The sequence below is a fragment of the Eleutherodactylus coqui genome, chromosome 12 (genome assembly GCF_035609145.1).
Source record: "Eleutherodactylus coqui strain aEleCoq1 chromosome 12, aEleCoq1.hap1, whole genome shotgun sequence".
Classification (NCBI taxonomy): domain Eukaryota; kingdom Metazoa; phylum Chordata; class Amphibia; order Anura; family Eleutherodactylidae; genus Eleutherodactylus; species Eleutherodactylus coqui.
Genome location: NC_089848.1, coordinates 41,435,821 through 41,456,292, shown reverse-complemented (window position 1 = coordinate 41,456,292; position 20,472 = coordinate 41,435,821). Strand labels below are relative to the sequence as shown.

Genomic DNA, 20,472 nt, shown 5'->3' with positions numbered 1-20,472 from the left:
CAACAAAACTTACAAGCAGAGTAAATCTGGAGATGGAGCTCACAGGTAAACAGACAGGCTACTGACGAGCAACTAGCACAGACTGGAACAGACCTGACTAGAGGCTAGCAGAACCAATAACTGGCAGTGAGCTCAGGTCACTGCCAGCCTTTTAACTAAAAGCCTCCGCCCAGGGGCGGAGAGTGGGAGGAGCCGACTCTCCCACTGTTGCATAAGGAAGGTGGAGGAGAGCGGGCGGCACCCTACGGGCGGACACGCCCACGCCGCTGCACGCTGGCTGCTCCACGCCGCTGCACGCTGGCTGCTCCACGCCGCCGGGAGAGCCCCGACAGCAGAGCTCTGGGACGCCGGAGCCGACATCGGAGCGCCGCGCGCCGGCCGTGGGAACCAGCGCCGCCCTGCATGGTAACAGTATGCTATTTTTCCTGCAGCATTCCAGAATAAATAAAGTAAAATAAATCTAGTTATTTGTATAGCACAACTTATTCCACAGCGCTTTCAAGTAATTTATTTATTACCCCAACCAAGCTGGGCACTTATTTTGAATGGAAGGCTAAGTCTACCTTGAGCCAACTACCTGAACCAAGCAGTGATTGAACTCTTAACCTTCAGGTCGTGAGCAAGAGCTTAGGACTGCATTCATGCTGTCATAGCACACACAAACACACTTTGAAGTTTGACTTAGAATTGAGCTCTGAGTCACAGTGGTGGGCCGTGCTAGCCTCTCCCTGCCCACTGCATGAAGACTGACAGAACTTTCACCTTTTGTGTATACAGAGAGAGAGCCGTCAGCCTTCATGCGGTGTGGGTGAGAGACGCCGGCGCGGTCCAACTCTGTGACTCCCCACTCAGCTTTGAGTTAAACGTTAAAGTGTGTTTATTCTGAAACGCTGTAGTGTTTTAGAATAAAACACCCATGGGGCAGCAAGCACCCATGGGTTCACGTTGCCCGTGGTGTGGATAGTATGAACCCGAAGACAGAATCCTTTTAATGAAGATCATAAGACTTGCTGTAGCTACAGTGTTTTCCTCAAAATAGGACCTATCCTAAAAATAAGCCCTACCCTGATTTTCAGGGGGTCTTGATATACAAACACCACCCCCCCCCCCAAAAAAAATAAGTCCTTAATACACAACATAAAAAACAAACAAAGAAAAAAGCAATACTTACCTAGCAGACTCCGTCCGGGTCCCTCCCGCTGGTCTCTAGAGGTCTGGCGCTCTTGCTTCAGTCTTCAGCAGCCTACAGAACATTGCTTCTTGGTAATGGGATTAGTAAACCCCGCCTTCAGAAAGCGGTGGCTCTGCTTGGTTTTTGAGTGCTGTGTCTGAGCCAATCAATGCAGCGCTCGATGAACCAATCACAGGAATTCAATGCTATGGATGTGATTGGTTCTTCAAGCAGCATTGATTGGCTGTGCTGCGGCACTCAAGAATCAATCAGATACATTCCTTCCTGAAGGTGGGGTTTACAAACTCAGTTACCAGGAAGCGATGTTCTGTCGGCTGCTGAAGTAAGAGCGCCGAAGCTCTGGAGACCAGCGGGAGGGACCCGGACGACACTTGCTAGGTAAGTACAAGACATCCCCTGAAAATAAGACCCTGTGCCTCCTTTGAGGCAAAAATTAATAAAAGACAGGGTCTTATTTTCGGGGAAACACGGTATGTGTGAGAACACTAACTCAACATCTCAGTCCACTTACTGCCCCTCCTCTAGTAAAACAAGTGTATATAAATGTAATACTTTTTCCAGACAAATGTTTTGATACTTTTTCATTATAAGAGCAGTCGTCCCTGAGGGCCAAACATGCGGCAGTATTTTTGTTATTGCCAGAAGATTTTTTTCCCAAAAAGAATTACTTGGTTGTAATTGTTCTATATCGTAAATTGGAATTCTTGGACAATTGTATGAAGAAGAGAAAAGCTAATTATACGATTCCCCATTGGTCAAAGCCCATTATTATGGTACAATGAAATCTACAATTTCCTTCCAAAAAAGTGGATCCTTTATTCAATTTTCATGTCTTTGGCATCTTACATACGACAACTGAATATCTCAGCACTGAGTCATGGCCTAATTGTAGACACAGCTTCTTGTTAGCCAGAGATGAGCAAACTTCAGAGAATTGTGTTTGCTTGTAACTTACCAGTTCCAAACATTCCGTTTCATTTGTGAAGAATAGTTGACCCGCACATCTTTCCATACTTCCAGCTAAAGCCTTAAGCTACGTTCACATATAGCATATATGTCGCGTATTGTCCACTGCGGGCTTCCTTGTGGAAAATAGACAGAATATTACAGTAGCAGCAAAATTAATGAGATTTCAAGAAATCTCACCACAAGCTGTAGAAGAAATCTTCAGTGTTAACCCTTTCCAATCCAATTTGTATCCTGGTTTTCCTAGGGGGCTTACTCTTTTTCTGCTGTTATACAATGGCGCTGTATGCTGGCTAAAGCCAGTACTGCATGAGGTGACACGTTGGATAGGCTCTAACAGCAGAGAGGCTGGCAATATACAGTAAAAGAACCCCGACGGACGTCTTCCAACATCGGAGCTGTACAGCCTTAAATCATAATGTCTTTAGACATCAGACAGTGGATTGGAAAGGGTTAATGAATTTGTGGTGCAGATTTTAAATCTGCATCATATTAATTTACATTGATGTGCCAAAAGTCATGAAACAGGAACTAATATCATATATGCCATCCAGATAGCCACCAACAACTCCATGGTGTTTGTAGGTGGAAGATCTTGGGTGCAAATGAACCTCTTCACAATATCCTATAAATGCTCCATTGGGCTCATGTTGGGCGAACATGCAGGCCTCAACATTTGTAGGAACTCTCCAGAAGGCTCCTTGACCTAATTCTGACAACTACGGGCTGGTGGCACGATACAATATCCTGCAGGTCCCTTATAGGGGATCGCAATTTACATGCAGTGCACAAAATTGGTTTGTGCACTGCTAGTTTGTCTACATTCTGCCCAATAACATAGATCGCATCAAAGGACAATGAATTAAAGGGCAAGCGCGTGTGTGCGTATGCTGTTTTATTGGGGCACAGCTCTGGAAACGGCGACCCAATGAGGGTTGCTCCCCCAACCCACATCCTCTAAGCTTTGAGTACCACAACATGATTTATAAAGCTCCAAGGTGGTGACAGTTGCCCTTTAAGGCTACTTTCCCCACGGGCGACAAAATTGCGCATTTTTTCGCGATGCGACGGTGCTACAAATCGCATGTGTGTGAAGCCCGTGCTTTCCAATGGGTTCCTTCACATTAGCGAGGTTTTGTACGCTGCTAGATTATGAGAAGAAAAATCGTGGGTTGCTAAATATTGCTGTGATTTGCGAGATTTTGTAGCCCATGTTTCCCTATAGAGGCTTCCTATGTGTTGCATCGCATCATGCGCAAAAAAAGCACTAGCTGCCTTAAAAAAACCAAAAACATGACCTAAGAGGCGCTGTCCGGCTCCGACACACGTCTCTTCAGTTTTCACTCAGCATTTCCTGAGTTTAAAAACCCTCGCCTACAGGAAGCGCTGGCTGTGATTGGTTCTCGAGCGCTGCCGCTCAGCCATTCAGAGCCAGCGCTTGATGGACCAATCACAGCCATTTTTTTTTTCAGGCAGCTGGGGCCTATTTTCAGGGTATGGCTTAGGCAAAATGGTGCTAAAAAGTTGTGAGACTTTGTAGTGACACAAGAGCGCGACATCGCCACGAGAAAATGTAGCGATATCGCACATAACACAGATGTGATATTGCTGCGATTTTCTCGTGGCGATATCACTGTCGCCCGTGTGAGAGAGGACTAAGGGGGCGTACTTGATATAAAAATGGCAGCAACATTTATTTTTACAATACTCTTCTTGATGCAGCAGGAGGAGATTGATAACTATAGGGGATGCAGGGGTTGCGGTTGCACCCATGCCCAGAAGCGTTAGGGGGCGCATAAGGCCTCTCCTCTCCATATGGGGAGCCCAGTACTATGAGTAAAGCATTATAGTTGGGGGCCCTGTTACAGGTTTTATATCGGGGCCCAGAAGCTTCAGGTTATGCCTCTGACATTAGTGTGAACTAGATGAAAGAAAATACGAATTTTTGGATGCATTTAGGTGAAGAACCTAGAATTCTTCATCTTTGTGATATATTTTAATATCTGGCTACTGCGTTGCTACCTTTCTGTTTTCTCTGGCTTCATGCTTTGTGGTTTTTATACTTTATTGACCTTTACGTTATGCTGATTTCCCAAATGAGGCATTTTACTTGGAGAAAAGACTTGTAAATATTTAAATGAATGTGCGCCTTTTATCACCAGGGAAGAATGCCGCGGCTCCCCGGGTGTTTTATAGAGACGCCGCTGGCTATTCCTTTCTGTCAGGGAGATGGCAGAACAATGCAGAACCGCATTTCAGAAATTAGACCTATTTTATATACTTCAAGACAATTGTATTCCAAAGTTCTACAGTGAATATATTATTCATGCCGTACATAATGGTTCTACAATTAGATTTAACAGTACTTTTAAGTGCGCTACTGAATTCGCCATTTACTGGCTAACAAAGATCTGAGATTTAGTTCCGAATTCTTCAGCATGAAATAGAATTCACTTTAAATAAAATGGAATCTGGACAATAAAATACAACAGTTTTTTTATTCGCCAATATGAAGCTTTATAGGGTTGTTTTAAAGGGGTCGTTCGATTGCTGGATGATTTTTTAATTATAGGTACAAATGTGTTAGAATAACAAAAGCAGAGGTACTTACATGTCCTCTGCACCAGCGATCTAGTTCTGCAGCCTGACGGTCATCCTTGTCCCGGAATGGATACCACCTGACCGCTGCAGCGAATCAGAGGCCACAGACAGGTGCCGTTTTTCTGGTATGACTGCTGCAGCCAATCAGAGGCCACAGACAGGTGCCGTTTGCTTGGCATGAACACTGCAGCCAATCAAAGGCCACAGACAGGTGCCGTTTGCTTGGCACGAACACTGCAGCCAATCAAAGGCCACAGACAGGTGCCGTTTTCCTGGCATGACCACTGCAGCCAATCAGAGGCCACAGACAGGTGCCTTTTTTCTGGCATGACCGCTGCAGCCAATCAGAGGCCACAGACAGGTGCCTTTTTTTTTTGGCATGACTGCTGCAGCCAATCAAAGGCCACAGACAGATGCCGTTTTCCTGGCATGACCGCTGCAGCCAATCAGAGGCGACAGACAGGTGCCGTTTTCCTGGCATGACTGCTGCAGCCAATCAGAGGCCACAGAAAGGTGCCGTTTTCCTGGCATGACTGCTGCAGCCAATTCGGAAGCCACAGATGGTGCCGTTTTCCTGGCATGACTGCTGCAGCTAATCAGAGGCCACAGACGGTGCTGTTTTCTTGACATGACCGCTGCAGCCAATCAGAGGCCTCAGACGGTGCCGTTTTTCTGGCATGACCGCTCAGCTGCTGGGAGCCATGATGCCATTTTTTGTAATGGACCGAAATTATTTATACCCGTGTGAATGAGCCCTCAAAATCAGTTCTCCAAACTCAATTCCACAGACTTTGTTTGGGATACACTTCCTAATAGAGGGCTGAATATTCTATGTTATTGGCTCTGCAAAGAGGAAACACTCCAAATATTCTTCGGATCAGCGAGGGTCCCAGTGATGGGGCGCCCACCCTTCATAAAGAGCTGGCATATTCTAGTGATATATGCCCACTTTATAAGATGGCAGTATCTCTTTAACCTAAAAAATGAATGGAAAATCTTGTCCACAGTATTTTAATTTCTTAAGTCTGGAGTATTTTTTGCTTGTTTCTGAGGTAGCAGTGGAATAGAGATCCTGAAGAGAACATAGATGTCAAGTTCCTTGATATCCCTTCCATTTTTGTCTTAGGAGCAGGACAAAAGGTCCTTGCAGGCCAGGCGAATTGTCGGCCCGATGTCACAGATTTTTCTTCTTATGTTTTACTATTTTTACACAATAAAAAAACATTTTTAAAGCAAAACAATTAAATCTTTATTGACTCATTCTAAGACCCATAACATTTTACTGAACTTCGTTCCCTTTTAAATTAAACTTTAATTGAACTTTGCTTGCCACTATTTTTATTCCCTGAAGGGGATTTTCAGATGCGATTGTTTGATTGCTAAGATAGTACACTGCAATACTTACGTAGTGCAGCCTATTAGGCCTATGACAGAAGCCTACTAGACTCTGCCGGAGGTGGGGTCTAATAAACTAAAGTACACGGCGGACATGCATGTTGATCAGCGCTTCTTTAATTAGGTCGATTGTACATCTCCTTGTTCTTACGGGAAGACGTACAGCTAATCAGGAAGCAATTCATATGCTTGCCAACAGTCAATGTTTGCTCATTCTTTGGCTTCTTGTTGGCTCTTTTACATGCCCTGATTGTCTGCCAAACAAATGTCCGTGCCCAATAATCAAGCAATTCAAAAGGGTCCCTACTGTTTTTGGTCATTAGTAGAGATGAGCGAACGTACTCGTCCGAGCTTGATATTCGTGCGAATATTAGGGTGTTCGGGATGCTCGTTACTCTTAACGAGTACCACGCGGTGTTCCGGTTACTTTCAGTTTCCTCTCTGAGACGTTAGTGCGCTTTTCTGGCCAATTGAAAGACAGGGAAGGCATTACAACTTCCCCCTGTGACGTTCAAGCCCTATACCACCCCCCCTGCTGTGAGTGGCTGGAAAGATCAGATGTCACCCAAGTATAAAAATCGGCCCCTCCCGCGGCTCGCCACACATGCCTTGTGACTTAGCTGAGGGAAAGTACTATCGTGCTGGAGCTGCTGTAGGGAGAGCGTTAGGAGTTAGTGTAGGCTTCAAGAACCCCAACGGCCCTTCTTAGGGCCACATCTACTAGTGTGCAGTACTGTGTTAGCACAGTATTTTTTTTTTTTTTCCCCAAAATTGGATCTGCAGAGCATTGCGCCCTGCAATAGGGACAGAAGTGGGGGTTAGGCAGGGAGAGTGTTAGGAGTTAGTGTAGGCTTCAAGAACCCCAACGGTCCTTTCTAGGGCCACATCTATCCGTGTGCAGTACTGTCCAGGCTGCTGTTAGCAGTGTTGCATATTTTATTTTTTTTCTCAAAACCGGCTGTGCAGAGCATTGCACACGGCATTAATACTACAGGGATAGAATTGTGTAGGCAGGGCCAGAAGACATACATTATTCATTGAATACACGCAGTGTGGGTGTTCCTTGTAAAAAGCAGGGAAAAAATTCTATTTGGCCTGCCTCTTACAGTACTCAGGGCTCTGTGTACGTGTGTGCTGTGCGCTGAACGTTCAGAAAAAATCAGACGCAGTCAGCTACGGTTGAGTGCAGCCTTGCGCCAATTTCTTTCCTGCCTGGGAAATACCTGCTCTGCCACAGTTAATAACTCTGCAACAGTAAAGTTCTGTGACACTTTTGCAGGGCCGCAACACAGTGTCAGTTATTAAACTTATTATTCAGTGAATAGATGCAGTGGGCCTATCCTTTTAAACAAAAGGGAAGAAAGTATATTTGCCCTGCCTCTGTCAGTCCTAAGGGCTCTGGGTACGTGTGTGCTGCGTGGAGAACGTAAAAAAATCAGACGCAACCAGCTACGGTTGAGTGCAGCCTTGCGCCAATTTCTTTCCTGCCTGGGAAATACCTGCTCTGCCACAGTTAATAACTCTGCAACAGTAAAGTTCTGTGACACTTTTGCAGGGCCGCAACACAGTGTCAGTTATTAAACTTATTATTCAGTGAATAGACGCAGTGGGCCTATCTTTTTAAACAAAAGGGAAGAAAGTATATTTGCCCTGCCTCTGTCAGTCCTAAGGGCTCTGGGTACGTGTGTGCTGCGTGGAGAACGTAAAAAAATCAGACGCAACCAGCTACGGTTCAGTGCAGCCTTGCGCCAATTTCTTTCCTGCCTGTGAAATCCAATCACTGCTAATACAGCATGCTGAGGGGTAGGGGTAGGCCTAGAGGACGTGGACGCGGCCGAGGACGCAGAGGGCCAAGTGAGGGTGTGGGCACAGGCCGAGCCAGTGCGGTGTCCAGGGGTAGAGGCAGGGCCAGACCGAATAATCCACCAACTGTTTCCCAAAGCGCCCCCTCGCGCCATGCCACCCTGCACAGGTCAAGGTGCTCTACGGTGTGGCAGTTTTTCACAGAGACGCCTGACGACCGACGAACTGTAGTGTGCAACCTTTGTCGCACCAAGATCAGCTGGGGAGGCACCACCAACAGCATGCGCAGGCATATGATGGCCAAGCACCCCACAAGGTGGGACGATGCCCGTTCACCGCCTCCGGTTTGCACCACTGCCTCTCCCCCTGTGCCCCAACCTGCCACTGAGATCCAACCCCCCTCTGAGGACACAGGCACTACCGTCTCCTGGCCTGCACCCACACCATCACCTCCGCTGTCCTCGGCCCAATCCAGCAATGTCTCTCAGCGTAGCGTCCAGACGTCGCTAGTGCCACAGTTTGAGCGCAAGCGCAAGTACGACGCCACGCACCCGCACGCTCAAGCGTTAACCGTGCACATTGCAAAATTGATCAGCCTAGAGATGCTGCCGTATAGGCTTGTGGAAACGGAGGCTTTCAAAAGCATGATGGCGGCGGCTGCCCCGCGCTACTCGGTTCCCAGTCGCCACTACTTTTCCCGATGTGCCGTCCCAGGCCTGCACAACCACGTCTCCCGCAACATTGTACGCGCCCTCACCAACGCGGTTACTGCCAAGGTCCACTTAACAACGGACACGTGGACAAGCACAGGCGGGCAGGGCCACTATATCTCCCTGACGGCACATTGGGTGAATTTAGTGGAGGCTGGGACAGAGTCAGAGCCTGGGACCGCTCACGTCCTACCCACCCCCAGAATTGCGGGCCACAGCTCGGTGGTGGTATCTGCGGTGGTGTATGCTTCCTCCACTAAAGCACCTTTCTCCTCCTCCTCCTCCAACGCAACCTCTGTCTCGCAATCAAGATGTGTCAGCAGCACGTCGCCAGCAGTCGGTGTCACGCGGCGTGGCAGCACAGCGGTGGGCAAGCGTCAGCAGGCCGTGCTGAAACTACTCAGATTAGGAGAGAAGAGGCACACGGCCCACGAACTGCTGCAGGGTCTGACAGAGCAGACTGACCACTGGCTTGCGCCGCTGAGCCTCCAACCGGGCATGGTCGTGTGTGACAACGGCCGTAAGCTGGTGGCGGCTCTGCAGCTCGGCAGCCTCACGCACGTGCCATGCCTGGCCCATGTCTTTAATTTGGTGGTTCAGCGCTTTCTGAAAAGCTACCCCCACTTGTCATACCTGCTCGGAAAGGTGCGCCAGCTCTGCGCACATTTCCGCAAATCCCACACGCATGCTGCCACCCTGCGGACACTGCAACATAGGTTTAATCTGCCAGTGCACCGACTGCTGTGCGACGTGCCCACACAGTGGAACTCTACGCTCCACATGTTGGCCAGACTCTATGAGCAGCGTAGAGCTATAGTGGAATACCAACTCCAACTTGCGCGGCGCAGTGGGAGTCAGCCTTCTCAATTATTTACAGAAGAGTGGCCCTGGTTGGCAGCCATCTGCCAGGTCCTTGGAAAATTTGAGGAGTCTACCCAGGTGGTGAGCGGCGATGCTGCAATCATTAGCGTCACCATTCCTCTGCTATGCATCTTGAGAAGTTCCCTGCAAAGCATAAAGGCAGACGCTTTGCGCTCGGAAACAGAGCCGGGGGGAAGACAGTATGTCGCTGGATAGTCAGAGCACCCTCCTGTCTATATCTCAGCGCGGTGAGGAGGAGGAGGAGGAGGAGGAAGAAGATGAGGAGGAGGGGGAAGAGACATCTTGGCCCACTGCTGACGGTACCCATGCTGCTTGCCTGTCATCCTTTCAGCGTGTATGGCCTGAGGAGGAGGAAGAGGAGGAGGAGGAGGATCCTGAAAGTGATCTTCCTAGTGAAGACAGCCATGTGTTGCGTACAGGTACCCTGGCACACATGGCTGACTTCATGTTAGGATGCCTTTCTCGTGACCCTCGCGTTACACGCATTCTGGCCACTACGGATTACTGGGTGTACACACTGCTCGACCCACGGTATAAGGAGAGCCTTTGCACTCTCATTCCCGAAGAGGAAAGGGGTTCGAGAATGATTCTATACCACAGGACCCGGGCGGACAAACTGATGGTAAACTTCCCATCCGACAGCGCTAGTGGCAGAAGGCGCAGTTCCGAGGGCCAGGTAGCAGGGGAGGCGCAGAGATCAGGCAGCATGTACAGCGCAGGCAGGGGAACATTCTCCAAGGCCTTTGCCAGCTTTATGGCTCCCCAGCAAGACTGTGTCACCGCTCCCCAGTCAAGGCTGAGTCGGCGGGAGCACTGTAAAAGGATGGTGAGGGAGTACGTAGCCGATCACACGACCGTCCTCCGTGACGCCTCTGCCACCTACAACTACTGGGTGTCGAAGCTGGACACGTGGCCTGAACTCGCGCTGTATGCCCTGGAGGTGCTTGCTTGTCCTGCGGCTAGCGTCTTGTCAGAGAGTGTGTTTAGTGTGGCTGGGGGAATCATCACGGATAAGCGTACCCACCTGTCAACCGACAGTGCCGACAGGCTTACACTCATCAAGATGAACAAAGCCTGGATTTCCCCAGACTTCTGTTCTCCACCAGCGGTCAGCAGCGATACCTAAACAATACGTAGGCTGCACCCGCGGATGGAAGCATCGTTCTCTCTCACCATCCAAAACGGGGACATTTCTGCTTCATCAATCTGTGTATAATATTCCTCCTCCTCCTCCTCCTGCTCCTCCTCCTGAAACCTCACGTAATCACGCCGAACGGGCAATTTTTCTTAGGGCCACAAGGCTCACTCATATAATTTTTCTAAAAAATTTTTATACGTTTCAATGCTCTTAAAAGCGTTGAAACTTTAACTTCAACCAATTTTTCGTTAAACTGGGCTGCCTCCAGGCCTAGTTACCACTTAAGCCACATTAACCAAAGCGATTAATGGGTTTCACCTGCCCTCTTGGTTGGCCATGGCCAATTTTTCTGATGTACATTAGTACTGTTGATACAGCAATTTTTGTGGGCCCTCGCCTACAGTGTAATCAAATGAATTTTTAGCCCACCTGCATTACAGCTGACGTTACATCCGCTGTGTTGGGCAATGCAATGGGATATATTTATGTACCGCCGGTGACTTCCTGGCACCCACCCATGCTGTGGGTCCACAGAGAATTATAAATGCATCTGTTTCCACAACTAAAGAACCCCAGTCAGACTGGGGCATGCAGTGTGGGCCGAAGCCCACCTGCATTAAGCACAACATTACTACCTCAGCTGTGTGGGCAATGCAATGAGATATTTCTATGTACCGCCGGTGGCTTCCTAGCACCCACCCATGCTGTGGGTCCACAGGGAATTATAAATGCATCTGTTTCCACTTGTAAATAACCCCAGTCAGACTGGGGCATGCAGTGTGGGCCGAAGCCCACCTGTATTAAGCACGACATTACTACCTCAGTTGTGTTGGGCAATGCAATGGGATATTTTTGTGTACCGCCGGTGGCTTCCTGGCACCCACCCATGCTGTGGGTCCACAGAGAATTATAAATGCATCTGTTTCCACTTGTAAAGAACCCCAGTCTGACTGGGGCATGCAGTGTGGGCCGAAGCCAACCTGTGTTAAGCACGACATTACTACCTCAGCTGTGTTGGGCAATGCAATGGGATATTTCTATGTACCGCCGGTGGCTTCCTGGCACCCACCCATGCTGTGGGTCCACAGGGAATTATAAATGCATCTGTTTCCACTTGTAAAGAACCCCAGTCAGACTGGGGGATGCAGTGTGGGCCGAAGCCCACCTGCATTAAGCACGACATTATTACCTCAGCTGTGTTGGGCAATGCAATGGGATATTTCTATGTACCGCCGGTGGCTTCCTGGCACCCACCCATGCTGTCGGTCCACAGAGAATTATAAATGCATCTGTTTCCACTTGTAAATAACCCCTGTCTGACTGGGGCATGCAGTGTGGGCCGAAGCCCACCTGCATTAAGCACGACATTACTACCTCAGTTGTGTTGGGCAATGCAATGGGATATTTTTGTGTACCGCCGGTGGCTTCCTGGCACCCACCCATGCTGTGGGTCCACAGAGAATTATAAATGCATCTGTTTCCACTTGTAAAGAACCCCAGTCTGACTGGGGCATGCAGTGTGGGCCGAAGCCCACCTGCATTAAGCACGACATTACTACCTCAGCTGTGTTGGGCAATGCAATGGGATATTTCTGTGTATCGCCGGTGGGTTCCAGGGAGCCACCCATGCTGTCGGTCGACAGGGACTTCACAATAGGGAGTTGTACCTGCTTGTGTCTATGAATTAAAAAGCCCGGTCTGACTGGGGCATGCAGAGACACCTTGACAGAATGAATAGTGTGTGGCACATAGGTTCCCCATTGCTATGCCCACGTGTGCAGCTCCTGATGGCGGTGGCACAGGATTATATTTCTCATTGCTTCTGTACAGCATTGTGGGCTATCGCCCCGCCCCTTTTAAAGAGGGTCGCTGCCTAGCCGTGCCAACCCTCTACAGTGTGTGCCTGCGGTTCCTCGTCATGGCAGACGCACTTCTAAATAGACATGAGGGTGGTGTGGCATGAGGGCAGCTGAAGGCTGCGCAGGGACACTTTGGTGTGCACTGTGGGGGGGGGGGTGGGGGGGGTTGGGCAGCATGTAACCCAGGAGAAGTGGCAGCGGAGTGTCATGCAGGCAGTGATTGTGCTTTGTTGGAGGTAGTGTGGTGCTTAGCAAAGGTATGCCATGCTAATGAGGCCTTTTCAGAAGTAAAAGTTTTTGGGAGGGGGGGGGGCCACTCTTGCCGCTATTGTGGCTTAATAGTGGGACCTGTGAACTTGAGATGCAGCCCAACATGTAGCCCCTCGCCTGCCCTATCCGTTGCTGTGTCGTTCCCATCACTTTCTTGAATTGCCCAGATTTTCACACATGAAAACCTTAGCGAGCATCGGCGATATACAAAAATGCTCGGGTCGCCCATTGACTTCAATGGGGTTCGTTACTCGAAACGAACCCTCGAGCATCGCGAAAAGTTCGTCCCGAGTAACGAGCACCCGAGCATTTTGGTGCTCGCTCATCTCTAGTCATTAGTTTTAGACGGAGCGTTGGGCAAGGGCCGGTGTCCTTCTAGCCAGACACCAGTGTTATCTGAGGTTTCTACTTCTCACAGATATCATTGCAGTATGAGACGGTCTATGATAAAAGGGAAGCAGTAAATAAAGAAAGAAGCTATCACATTTCTCTTCTTTTATTGTCTACAGTTGGTGCCCTTTAAAATAACCTTCCTCTACGGCGCTTCCCACTAACATTGCCTAACCTTTGTTCTCTTAGCTTTGTTGATCTGCCAACATTTCCTCAATATCTTTTAAAGGTGTAAATAGGCACAATTTGAACTTAGTTTTATGACATTTCGGAGGAATCACAGACGTTCATAGTATTTTAAGTGGCTTTCCCACTAGGGAGGTAATAGGCGTGTGTATAGGACTGCCGGTGACAAGCTTGTCATGACTATACCAATAACGCCAAATGCCATAGCGGACAGCATGGGGAAGGGAAATACTAGGAGGATGGATGGTATATAAATAAAACTAATTAAAAGATATGCCCGTGTGCAGTTTATACCATTGCGTCCATGCGCCATAGTAAAAAAATAAACAAGTCTGCGAATAAATAGCCTTGATGGAAGAACTAATCCCACCGTTCTGTGTATTCAGCTTTTATGCAGAGGAATGAGACTACATACCGTACTACAAAAAACGTGTATAGTCGGATCTTGCAGTCACGTGTAATGCCGCCCCCCTTCTTGCTAATCTACTGTTTAGAAAATCGTTCAAATGAGCAAAACTGAATGATAATAGTTTAGTTTACATACCGGCAACAACTGAACGACGAATGAGAATTGCGAGATTCAGCCGGCATAAAAATCAGTGCCAGTTTGCGCACTAAGCGTGCCATTTAAACACGGATTGTTCAATGTTTCACATAAAAATGGGAAACACCAAGTAAATAGTGCATGAGAACTGCACAATTCTCAACAAGCATCGTGCAGTTAAAACGGGCTGCATGAGCGCGGGCGAGCTGGCATTGACCTCACCAGCTCATCCGCTCAGGCAAATGAAGATCAGGAGAGTCTCGGCTCGTGTAAAAGAACATTAAGGGACATGATTGTACACAGATTAATCTATATTGTTTAAAAAAAACAAACTTTTTTTTAAAATCTGGGTGCAGTTCCATATGCCATCTGTAGGCGTCCTTAATCCGCTTTTTTCTATGAGTTTGTCATCCATTTTTCATGTTCACAAAAAAACTGCAACTTCAATGAGTTTAGCTTCTCTGATGGTAAACTGAAATGTCTGTAAACCTGCAATGATCTTTTTTTCAGCATGGCTCAAGGTTGGCTCAGCCTTCCATTCTTCCGAGGTCGGTAAAATGAGTACTCAGCTTGGTGGGGGGTAATAAGTTTCCTGAATGCAGAATAAGTTGACACTATACAAGTAACCAGATTTTTTTTTTACATTTTCATATTTTGCATTTCAGGTTGCACAAAAAAAAATAGAATGTTCTAAATGTTCTATTTTTCTGTGTATTTGTATAGCAAAGGTCTCCATAGAAGTCCTAGGGGGGGCACAAATGCACATGCAAGGACATACGTGAAACACTGCGTAATTGCACAGGACATGGAAGACATCTGGAACTCATTAAGATTAATTAGCCATTTCAATCGGTGTGTCTTTTTTTTGTGTACAAATGAAAGTGTCTTGCTGGTGCAAAAAGTACAGTAAAGTACGCTGATGCGTACGCAAAAAAAAGAGTCCTTCATTCCGCAAAAATGTTACTCTCAGGCTCATGCTAATATGCATATACCCACGCGAAGCTGGTCTTAGACCTTAAAAAGACTTAGTGAATATATGGGTTAGACTCTTGACTATATGTGTTTGTTCTTATAGAAAAGTCCTAAAGGAAATAGCTGTCGGAGACCTGAACCCCAATGAAACTGTTCAAGCCAACTTGGAAGCTCAGCTACTGTCAAAGCTAGATCACCCCGCCATTGTCAAGTTTCACTCCAGCTTCCTAGAAAAGGCCAGCTTCTGCATCATTACCGAATACTGTGAGGTAAGCCAGCAGGAGTTAAACCTCACAAGAAGGCCTTATGTATCTTCTGTATGACTTAGTAATTGCCATTTAAGTCTATCACTTGCTCCTTAGGCCTCGTTCACACGGGTGACACGGCATCAGACCGAGAAAATCGCAGCAATATCGCATCGTTTCATATGGTGATACCGCGATTTTGTAGTGCTACAAAGTTGCATGTGGTGCTACGAAGTCACGTGAATTTGTAGCCCCACATGCAAGGATTTTCAGGGGGGTGGGGGTGGGGGGCTTGAAATATAAGCCATACCGCGAAAATAAGCCCTAGTTGCAGGGAAAAAAAGTATTCATCACCTTAGAAGAGCTGTCCCGGCACTGTTTTTCATCCCTGCTGGCTGGGAATTGAAAAATCCCAGCCTCCTGGAACCGCTGGCTCTGATTGGCTGACGCTTAGCCAATCAGAGCCAGCGCTCGATGAATGGCTGTGATTGACTAAGCTTCAGCCAATCAGTGGCAGCGCTTTCAGGAGGCGAGGATTTTTCAATCCCCGGCCAGAAGAGATGAAGGAGAATAGTGTTGGGGAGAAGACGTGCAGAAGATGACAGAGGTTCTAAGGGGATGTATACTTTTTAAATATTTTTTCCTGCAGCCAGGGCTTAGATTAGGGTTTTGTCAGTAGGATTTACTACTGCCAAAGTTGCGTCGCACCGCACGAAAATCGCGTTTTCGTGTGATGCAATGCAACAGAGAGGAAGGCTCCATAGGCTACAAAACATCATGAGTCACGGGCATATCGCCGGATACACAAGGTTTTTGTGTTGGGTTGTTGCATGCCACAAAACATCGCATGTGTGAATTAACCCATAGGAAAGCGTGGTTTTCACACACATGCGATCTGTAGCAACTCGACAAAATCGTGCGAGTTTGTCACCCGTGTGAACAAGGCCTTAGCACCAAATGAAAACTGCCACTAAGGCCTTATGTCCACGGGCGGGTTGGATTCCTCATGCGGGACCCTCCATCGGAATCTGACGCTCCCACGGCCGGGGACATTGTGTACCTGTCCGGGTCTGTACTGCTGATGTGTGTGGAAGCGCCGGCTGGCGGGCCAGGGCCATGCACAATACATGTATTTATTTTTCTAAACTTCTGCTTACCCGCAGAATCTGCGGCCTGCCTGCTATGTCAATTGCAGATTGAGCCAAGCGTAGATTCCGCAAATCAAATCCGCCTGTGGACATGAGCCCTAACACTAACGGAAACATTCTGTAAAACTGCTCTTCTTATATGGTGTAGATACTTAACCCCTTCCCGACAACATACCGCTATATACAACCTAACGCCACATACTTGGTGCACTTAGAACTCATATACATGTCCACAGCATATGCTGTTGTTGAAACGCCCGCCTGCGATCGCCATGATGAGAGATAATTGCTAATGTGAAGATTTTGGTGCAGAATTGAAAATAGTGGAATCCTGTTGGCAATTTCGTTAGCAGTTAGTGCGGATTGGGTGCGAAATCCAGGGACGGCACAATGCTGTTGTGGAATATTTCATTCCTTGAGAAAAGTCTCTAAATTTCCCGAACAGCCCGAAGATTGCGTGGTTGCCGTCCAGGGCTGCCATAATTGTTTGCCTATTAAAATGTGCCTGTGGCATGTCTATAATAGGCAGATTGTAAGGAGACTGGGAGACCAGTCTTGCTTGGGATATGAGGTTTGACACACGCATCCTGGTTTTGAAATGAATACAAATGATATAATATAAATTGACAAGTCTGAAGGAAAAACAACAACTCTTTTGAGAAGACTCCTTTATTACACACGTGGGTTCTGGAGCAATTTTTTGTTGGAAATAAGGTTTGAGGCTTCGAAAATGAATGAAGGTTCAGCACAGAGTTCAGACGAGCTGCCTCCTGCTATAAAGCACCAGAGCAGCTGAACAACTCGATTCGGTTTTTCAAGGATTTAATATTGTCTCATATATTGCCATTCCGGAAAAAAGATCATTGCGGGTTTATAGACATTTCAGTTTATCATCAGAGAAGCTAAACTCATTGAAGGACATTTCCTGTAAAGTCTGACATCAGGGACCAAATCAGTGGCCACAGCCACAGCATCGATCAACCCAAAATCTCACCATTTGGGGTTATTCACTATCAATCAAAATTACTGAGCAATACAAATATTGCTTCCATGGAATAGAAGTTATCTGTAGTCAAACTGAAGTAAAGAAAGGGACCTCCAGGGTCATCGGGTCCAACCCCTGCTCAGTGCAGGAGTCACTAAATCATCCCAGACAGATGTCTGTCCAGCCTTTGTTTGAACACTTCCATTGAAGGAGAACTCACCACCTCCCGTGGCAACCTGTTCCCCTCATTGATCCCCCTCACTGTCTAATACAGTGATTTCCAACCGGGGTGCAACAGCTCTCTGACTGGAAATCACATCGGTAGTGGGGACATGCAAGGCCCTGCTAGAGGAGCTGGAGGAATGCTGCCAGGAGCAGAGACCAAGTAGAGGAACAGCCCCGACATGCAAGACACTGCTAAAGGACCTTCAAGGACCTGGAGGTACAGCCAATCGGGAGCTAGGGATGGAAGGAGGAGGAGGAGGGGGAGGAGGGGGAGGAGGAGGAGGAGGAGGAAAGTATACGGGTTGGGGGGGGGGTTATTGTTGTTGTTACTGGGGGTGTATGTTACTACTGAAGGGGGGGTGGTGTTAATCTTATTACTGCAGGGGATTAATGTTACTGGAGGATGGGGGGTTAATGTTGTTACTGGGGGACTGGGGGGGTTAATGTTGTTACTGGGGGGGTTAATGTTGTTACTGGGGGGGGGGTTGATGTTGTTACTGGGGGGGGTTAATATTTTTGCTGGGTCTACTGTGGGGTTTATATTGCTACGGTGGCCGTAGGAGGGGTGGCCATTGCTACGGTGGCCGCAGGAGGGGTGGCCATTGCTACGGTGGCCGCATGAGGGGTGGCCAGGGATATGGTGGCCACACGAGGGGTGGCTGCCGGGGCCGCAATGGGGGTCACCGGTGACTGCCGGGGCCTCAATGGGGGTCACCGGTGACTGCCGGGGCCGCAATGGGGTCACCGGTGACTGCCGGGGCTGCAATGGGGGTCACCGGTGACTGCCGGGGCCGCAATGGGGGGTCACCCATTATTGCCGGGGCTGCAATAATTACTATCGAGGCCACTGGGGGGGGTCGCCATTGCTACCGGGGGCACCAATATATGGGGGTCGCCATTGCTACCGGGGGCACCAATATATGGGGGTCGCCATTGCTACTGGGGGCACCAATATATGGGGGCCGCCATTGCTACCGGGGGCACCAATATATGGGGGCCGCCATTGCTACTGGGGGCACCAAAATATGGGGGTCGCCATTGCTACCGGGGGCACCAATATATGGGGGTCGCCATTGCTACCGGGGGCACCAATATAAGGGGGTCGCCATTGCTACCGGGGGCACCAATATAAGGGAGTCGCCATTGCTACCGGGGCCACCAATATAGGGGGTCGCCATTGCTACCGGGGCCACCAATATAGGGGGTCGCCATTGCTACCGGGGCCACCAATACAGGGGGTCGCCATTGCTACCGGGGCCACCAATATAGGGGGTCGCCTTTGCTACCGAGGCCACCTGTTACTGCCGGGGCTGCAATAATTACTACCGAGGCTACTGTGGGGGTTGCCATTACTACCGGGGCCACCAAGATAGGGGGTCGTCATCACTACCGGGGCCACCAATATAGGGGGTCGCCACCAATATAGGGGGTCGCCATCACTACCGGGGCCACCAATATAAGGGGGTCGCCATTGCTACCGGGGGCACCAATATAATTACTACCGAGGCCACTGTGGGGGTTGCCATTACTACCGGGGCCACCAAGATAGGGGGTCGCCATCACTACCGGGGCCACCAATATAGGAGGTCGCCACCAATATAGGGGGTTGCCATCACTACCGGGGCCACCAATATAGGGGGTCGCCATTGCTACCGGGGCCACCAATATAGGGGGTCGCCATCACTACCGGGGCCACCAATATAGGGGGTCGCCATCACTACCGGGGCCACCAATATAGGGGTTCGCCATCACTACCGGGGCCACCAATATAAGGGGTCGCCATTACTAGTGGGGCCACCAATATAAGGGGTTGCCATTACTAGTGGGGCCACCAATATAGGGGGTCGCCATTACTACAGGGGGCGGATTAGTTGTGGAATTTATCGTAGCTGTAGCAGCAAAGTGGATGAGATTTTGAAAATCATCCACATGGTGTGCAAACAATCCGTACAAAACCCATGTGGATACTGACATGTGGTGAGGGATTTAACACCGCAGCATGTTAATTTTAAATATAATGTATATCAATAGCCCACCCAGCGCTCCTCCCTGTGTGTTTTTTTTTTAAACGGCCCTGTCCTTTTTATGATGGAGGTAAAAATCATATGTCGTAATAAGCCACGCCCCTGACCACACCACAGCCACACCCCTAACCACACTCCCTTTTGGTAGGGGTGCCGCACCGTAAAATGTTTTCCCCAGGGGTGCCCCAAGGCTGAAAAGGTTGGGAAACACTGTCTTATCCAAACAGTTTCTACAGAACTCCCATGCTCAGACGCTTGAATCTCTGTGGAGTTATATCCTTCAAGCCTTGTATTCCAATCTTGTGTATCATTCCACCAAGTTTCCGTGATGCCTATGACATCATATTTCTCTTCCTGTGTTAGGAGCTCCAATTCTCCTTCTTTGTTTCCCATGCTCTGCCTATTTGCGTAGAGACATTGTAGTTTGTGATCGGTGTTTCTTACTCCTCTACTTTCCGTCTGAATTTTTTGTATTTGTTCTTTCTTTCCACATCTAACAGCAAGGTTCTCAAATGTATTAATTAACTGTATATTTTTGCCTGGCCTTTTACTTCCCTTCCCATATTGTTCTGGTATAACGCTCTCCTGATAGTGTGGCAAGGCACATCATACAATGATTTGGAAAGTCTTTTGACCCCTTCATTTTTTACATTTTGTTATGTTGCCTTGTGCAATTGAAAAAAAATTCCAGCTTTTGCTCATCATTTTGCACTTACTACCCCCTAATGACAAAGTGAAAACACACTGTTTAGTTTTTAAAAAACTGCCCAAAATTTGTAACATTTTTCATTGACATAAGTATTCAGACCCTGTACTTAGTGCTAAGTAAATACTTCTCAGTAAGGGTGGCTTCACGCGAGCGTGTTTTTGTGCGTACATAGGTGCGCACCCCTGTACGTGCAAAAACACATGGGCATGAAGGTCCGTACATTGCCTT

At 48.3% G+C, this 20,472-nt stretch overlaps 1 protein-coding gene across 2 annotated transcripts in view; it reads left to right on the top strand.

Moving 5' to 3' along the window:
* Nucleotides 1-20,472, top strand: part of NEK11 (NIMA related kinase 11) — a 329,721-nt gene that overhangs the window by 79,833 nt on the left and 229,416 nt on the right. For both annotated transcript variants that reach the window (XR_010787302.1, XM_066584626.1), the window contains exon 3: nucleotides 15,012-15,177. Coding sequence is in view for 1 of the 2 variants with exons in the window: in XM_066584626.1 (XP_066440723.1) it covers nucleotides 15,012-15,177 (166 nt within the window). In the remaining variant the exon portion in view is untranslated. The remainder of the gene's footprint in view (nucleotides 1-15,011; nucleotides 15,178-20,472) is intronic.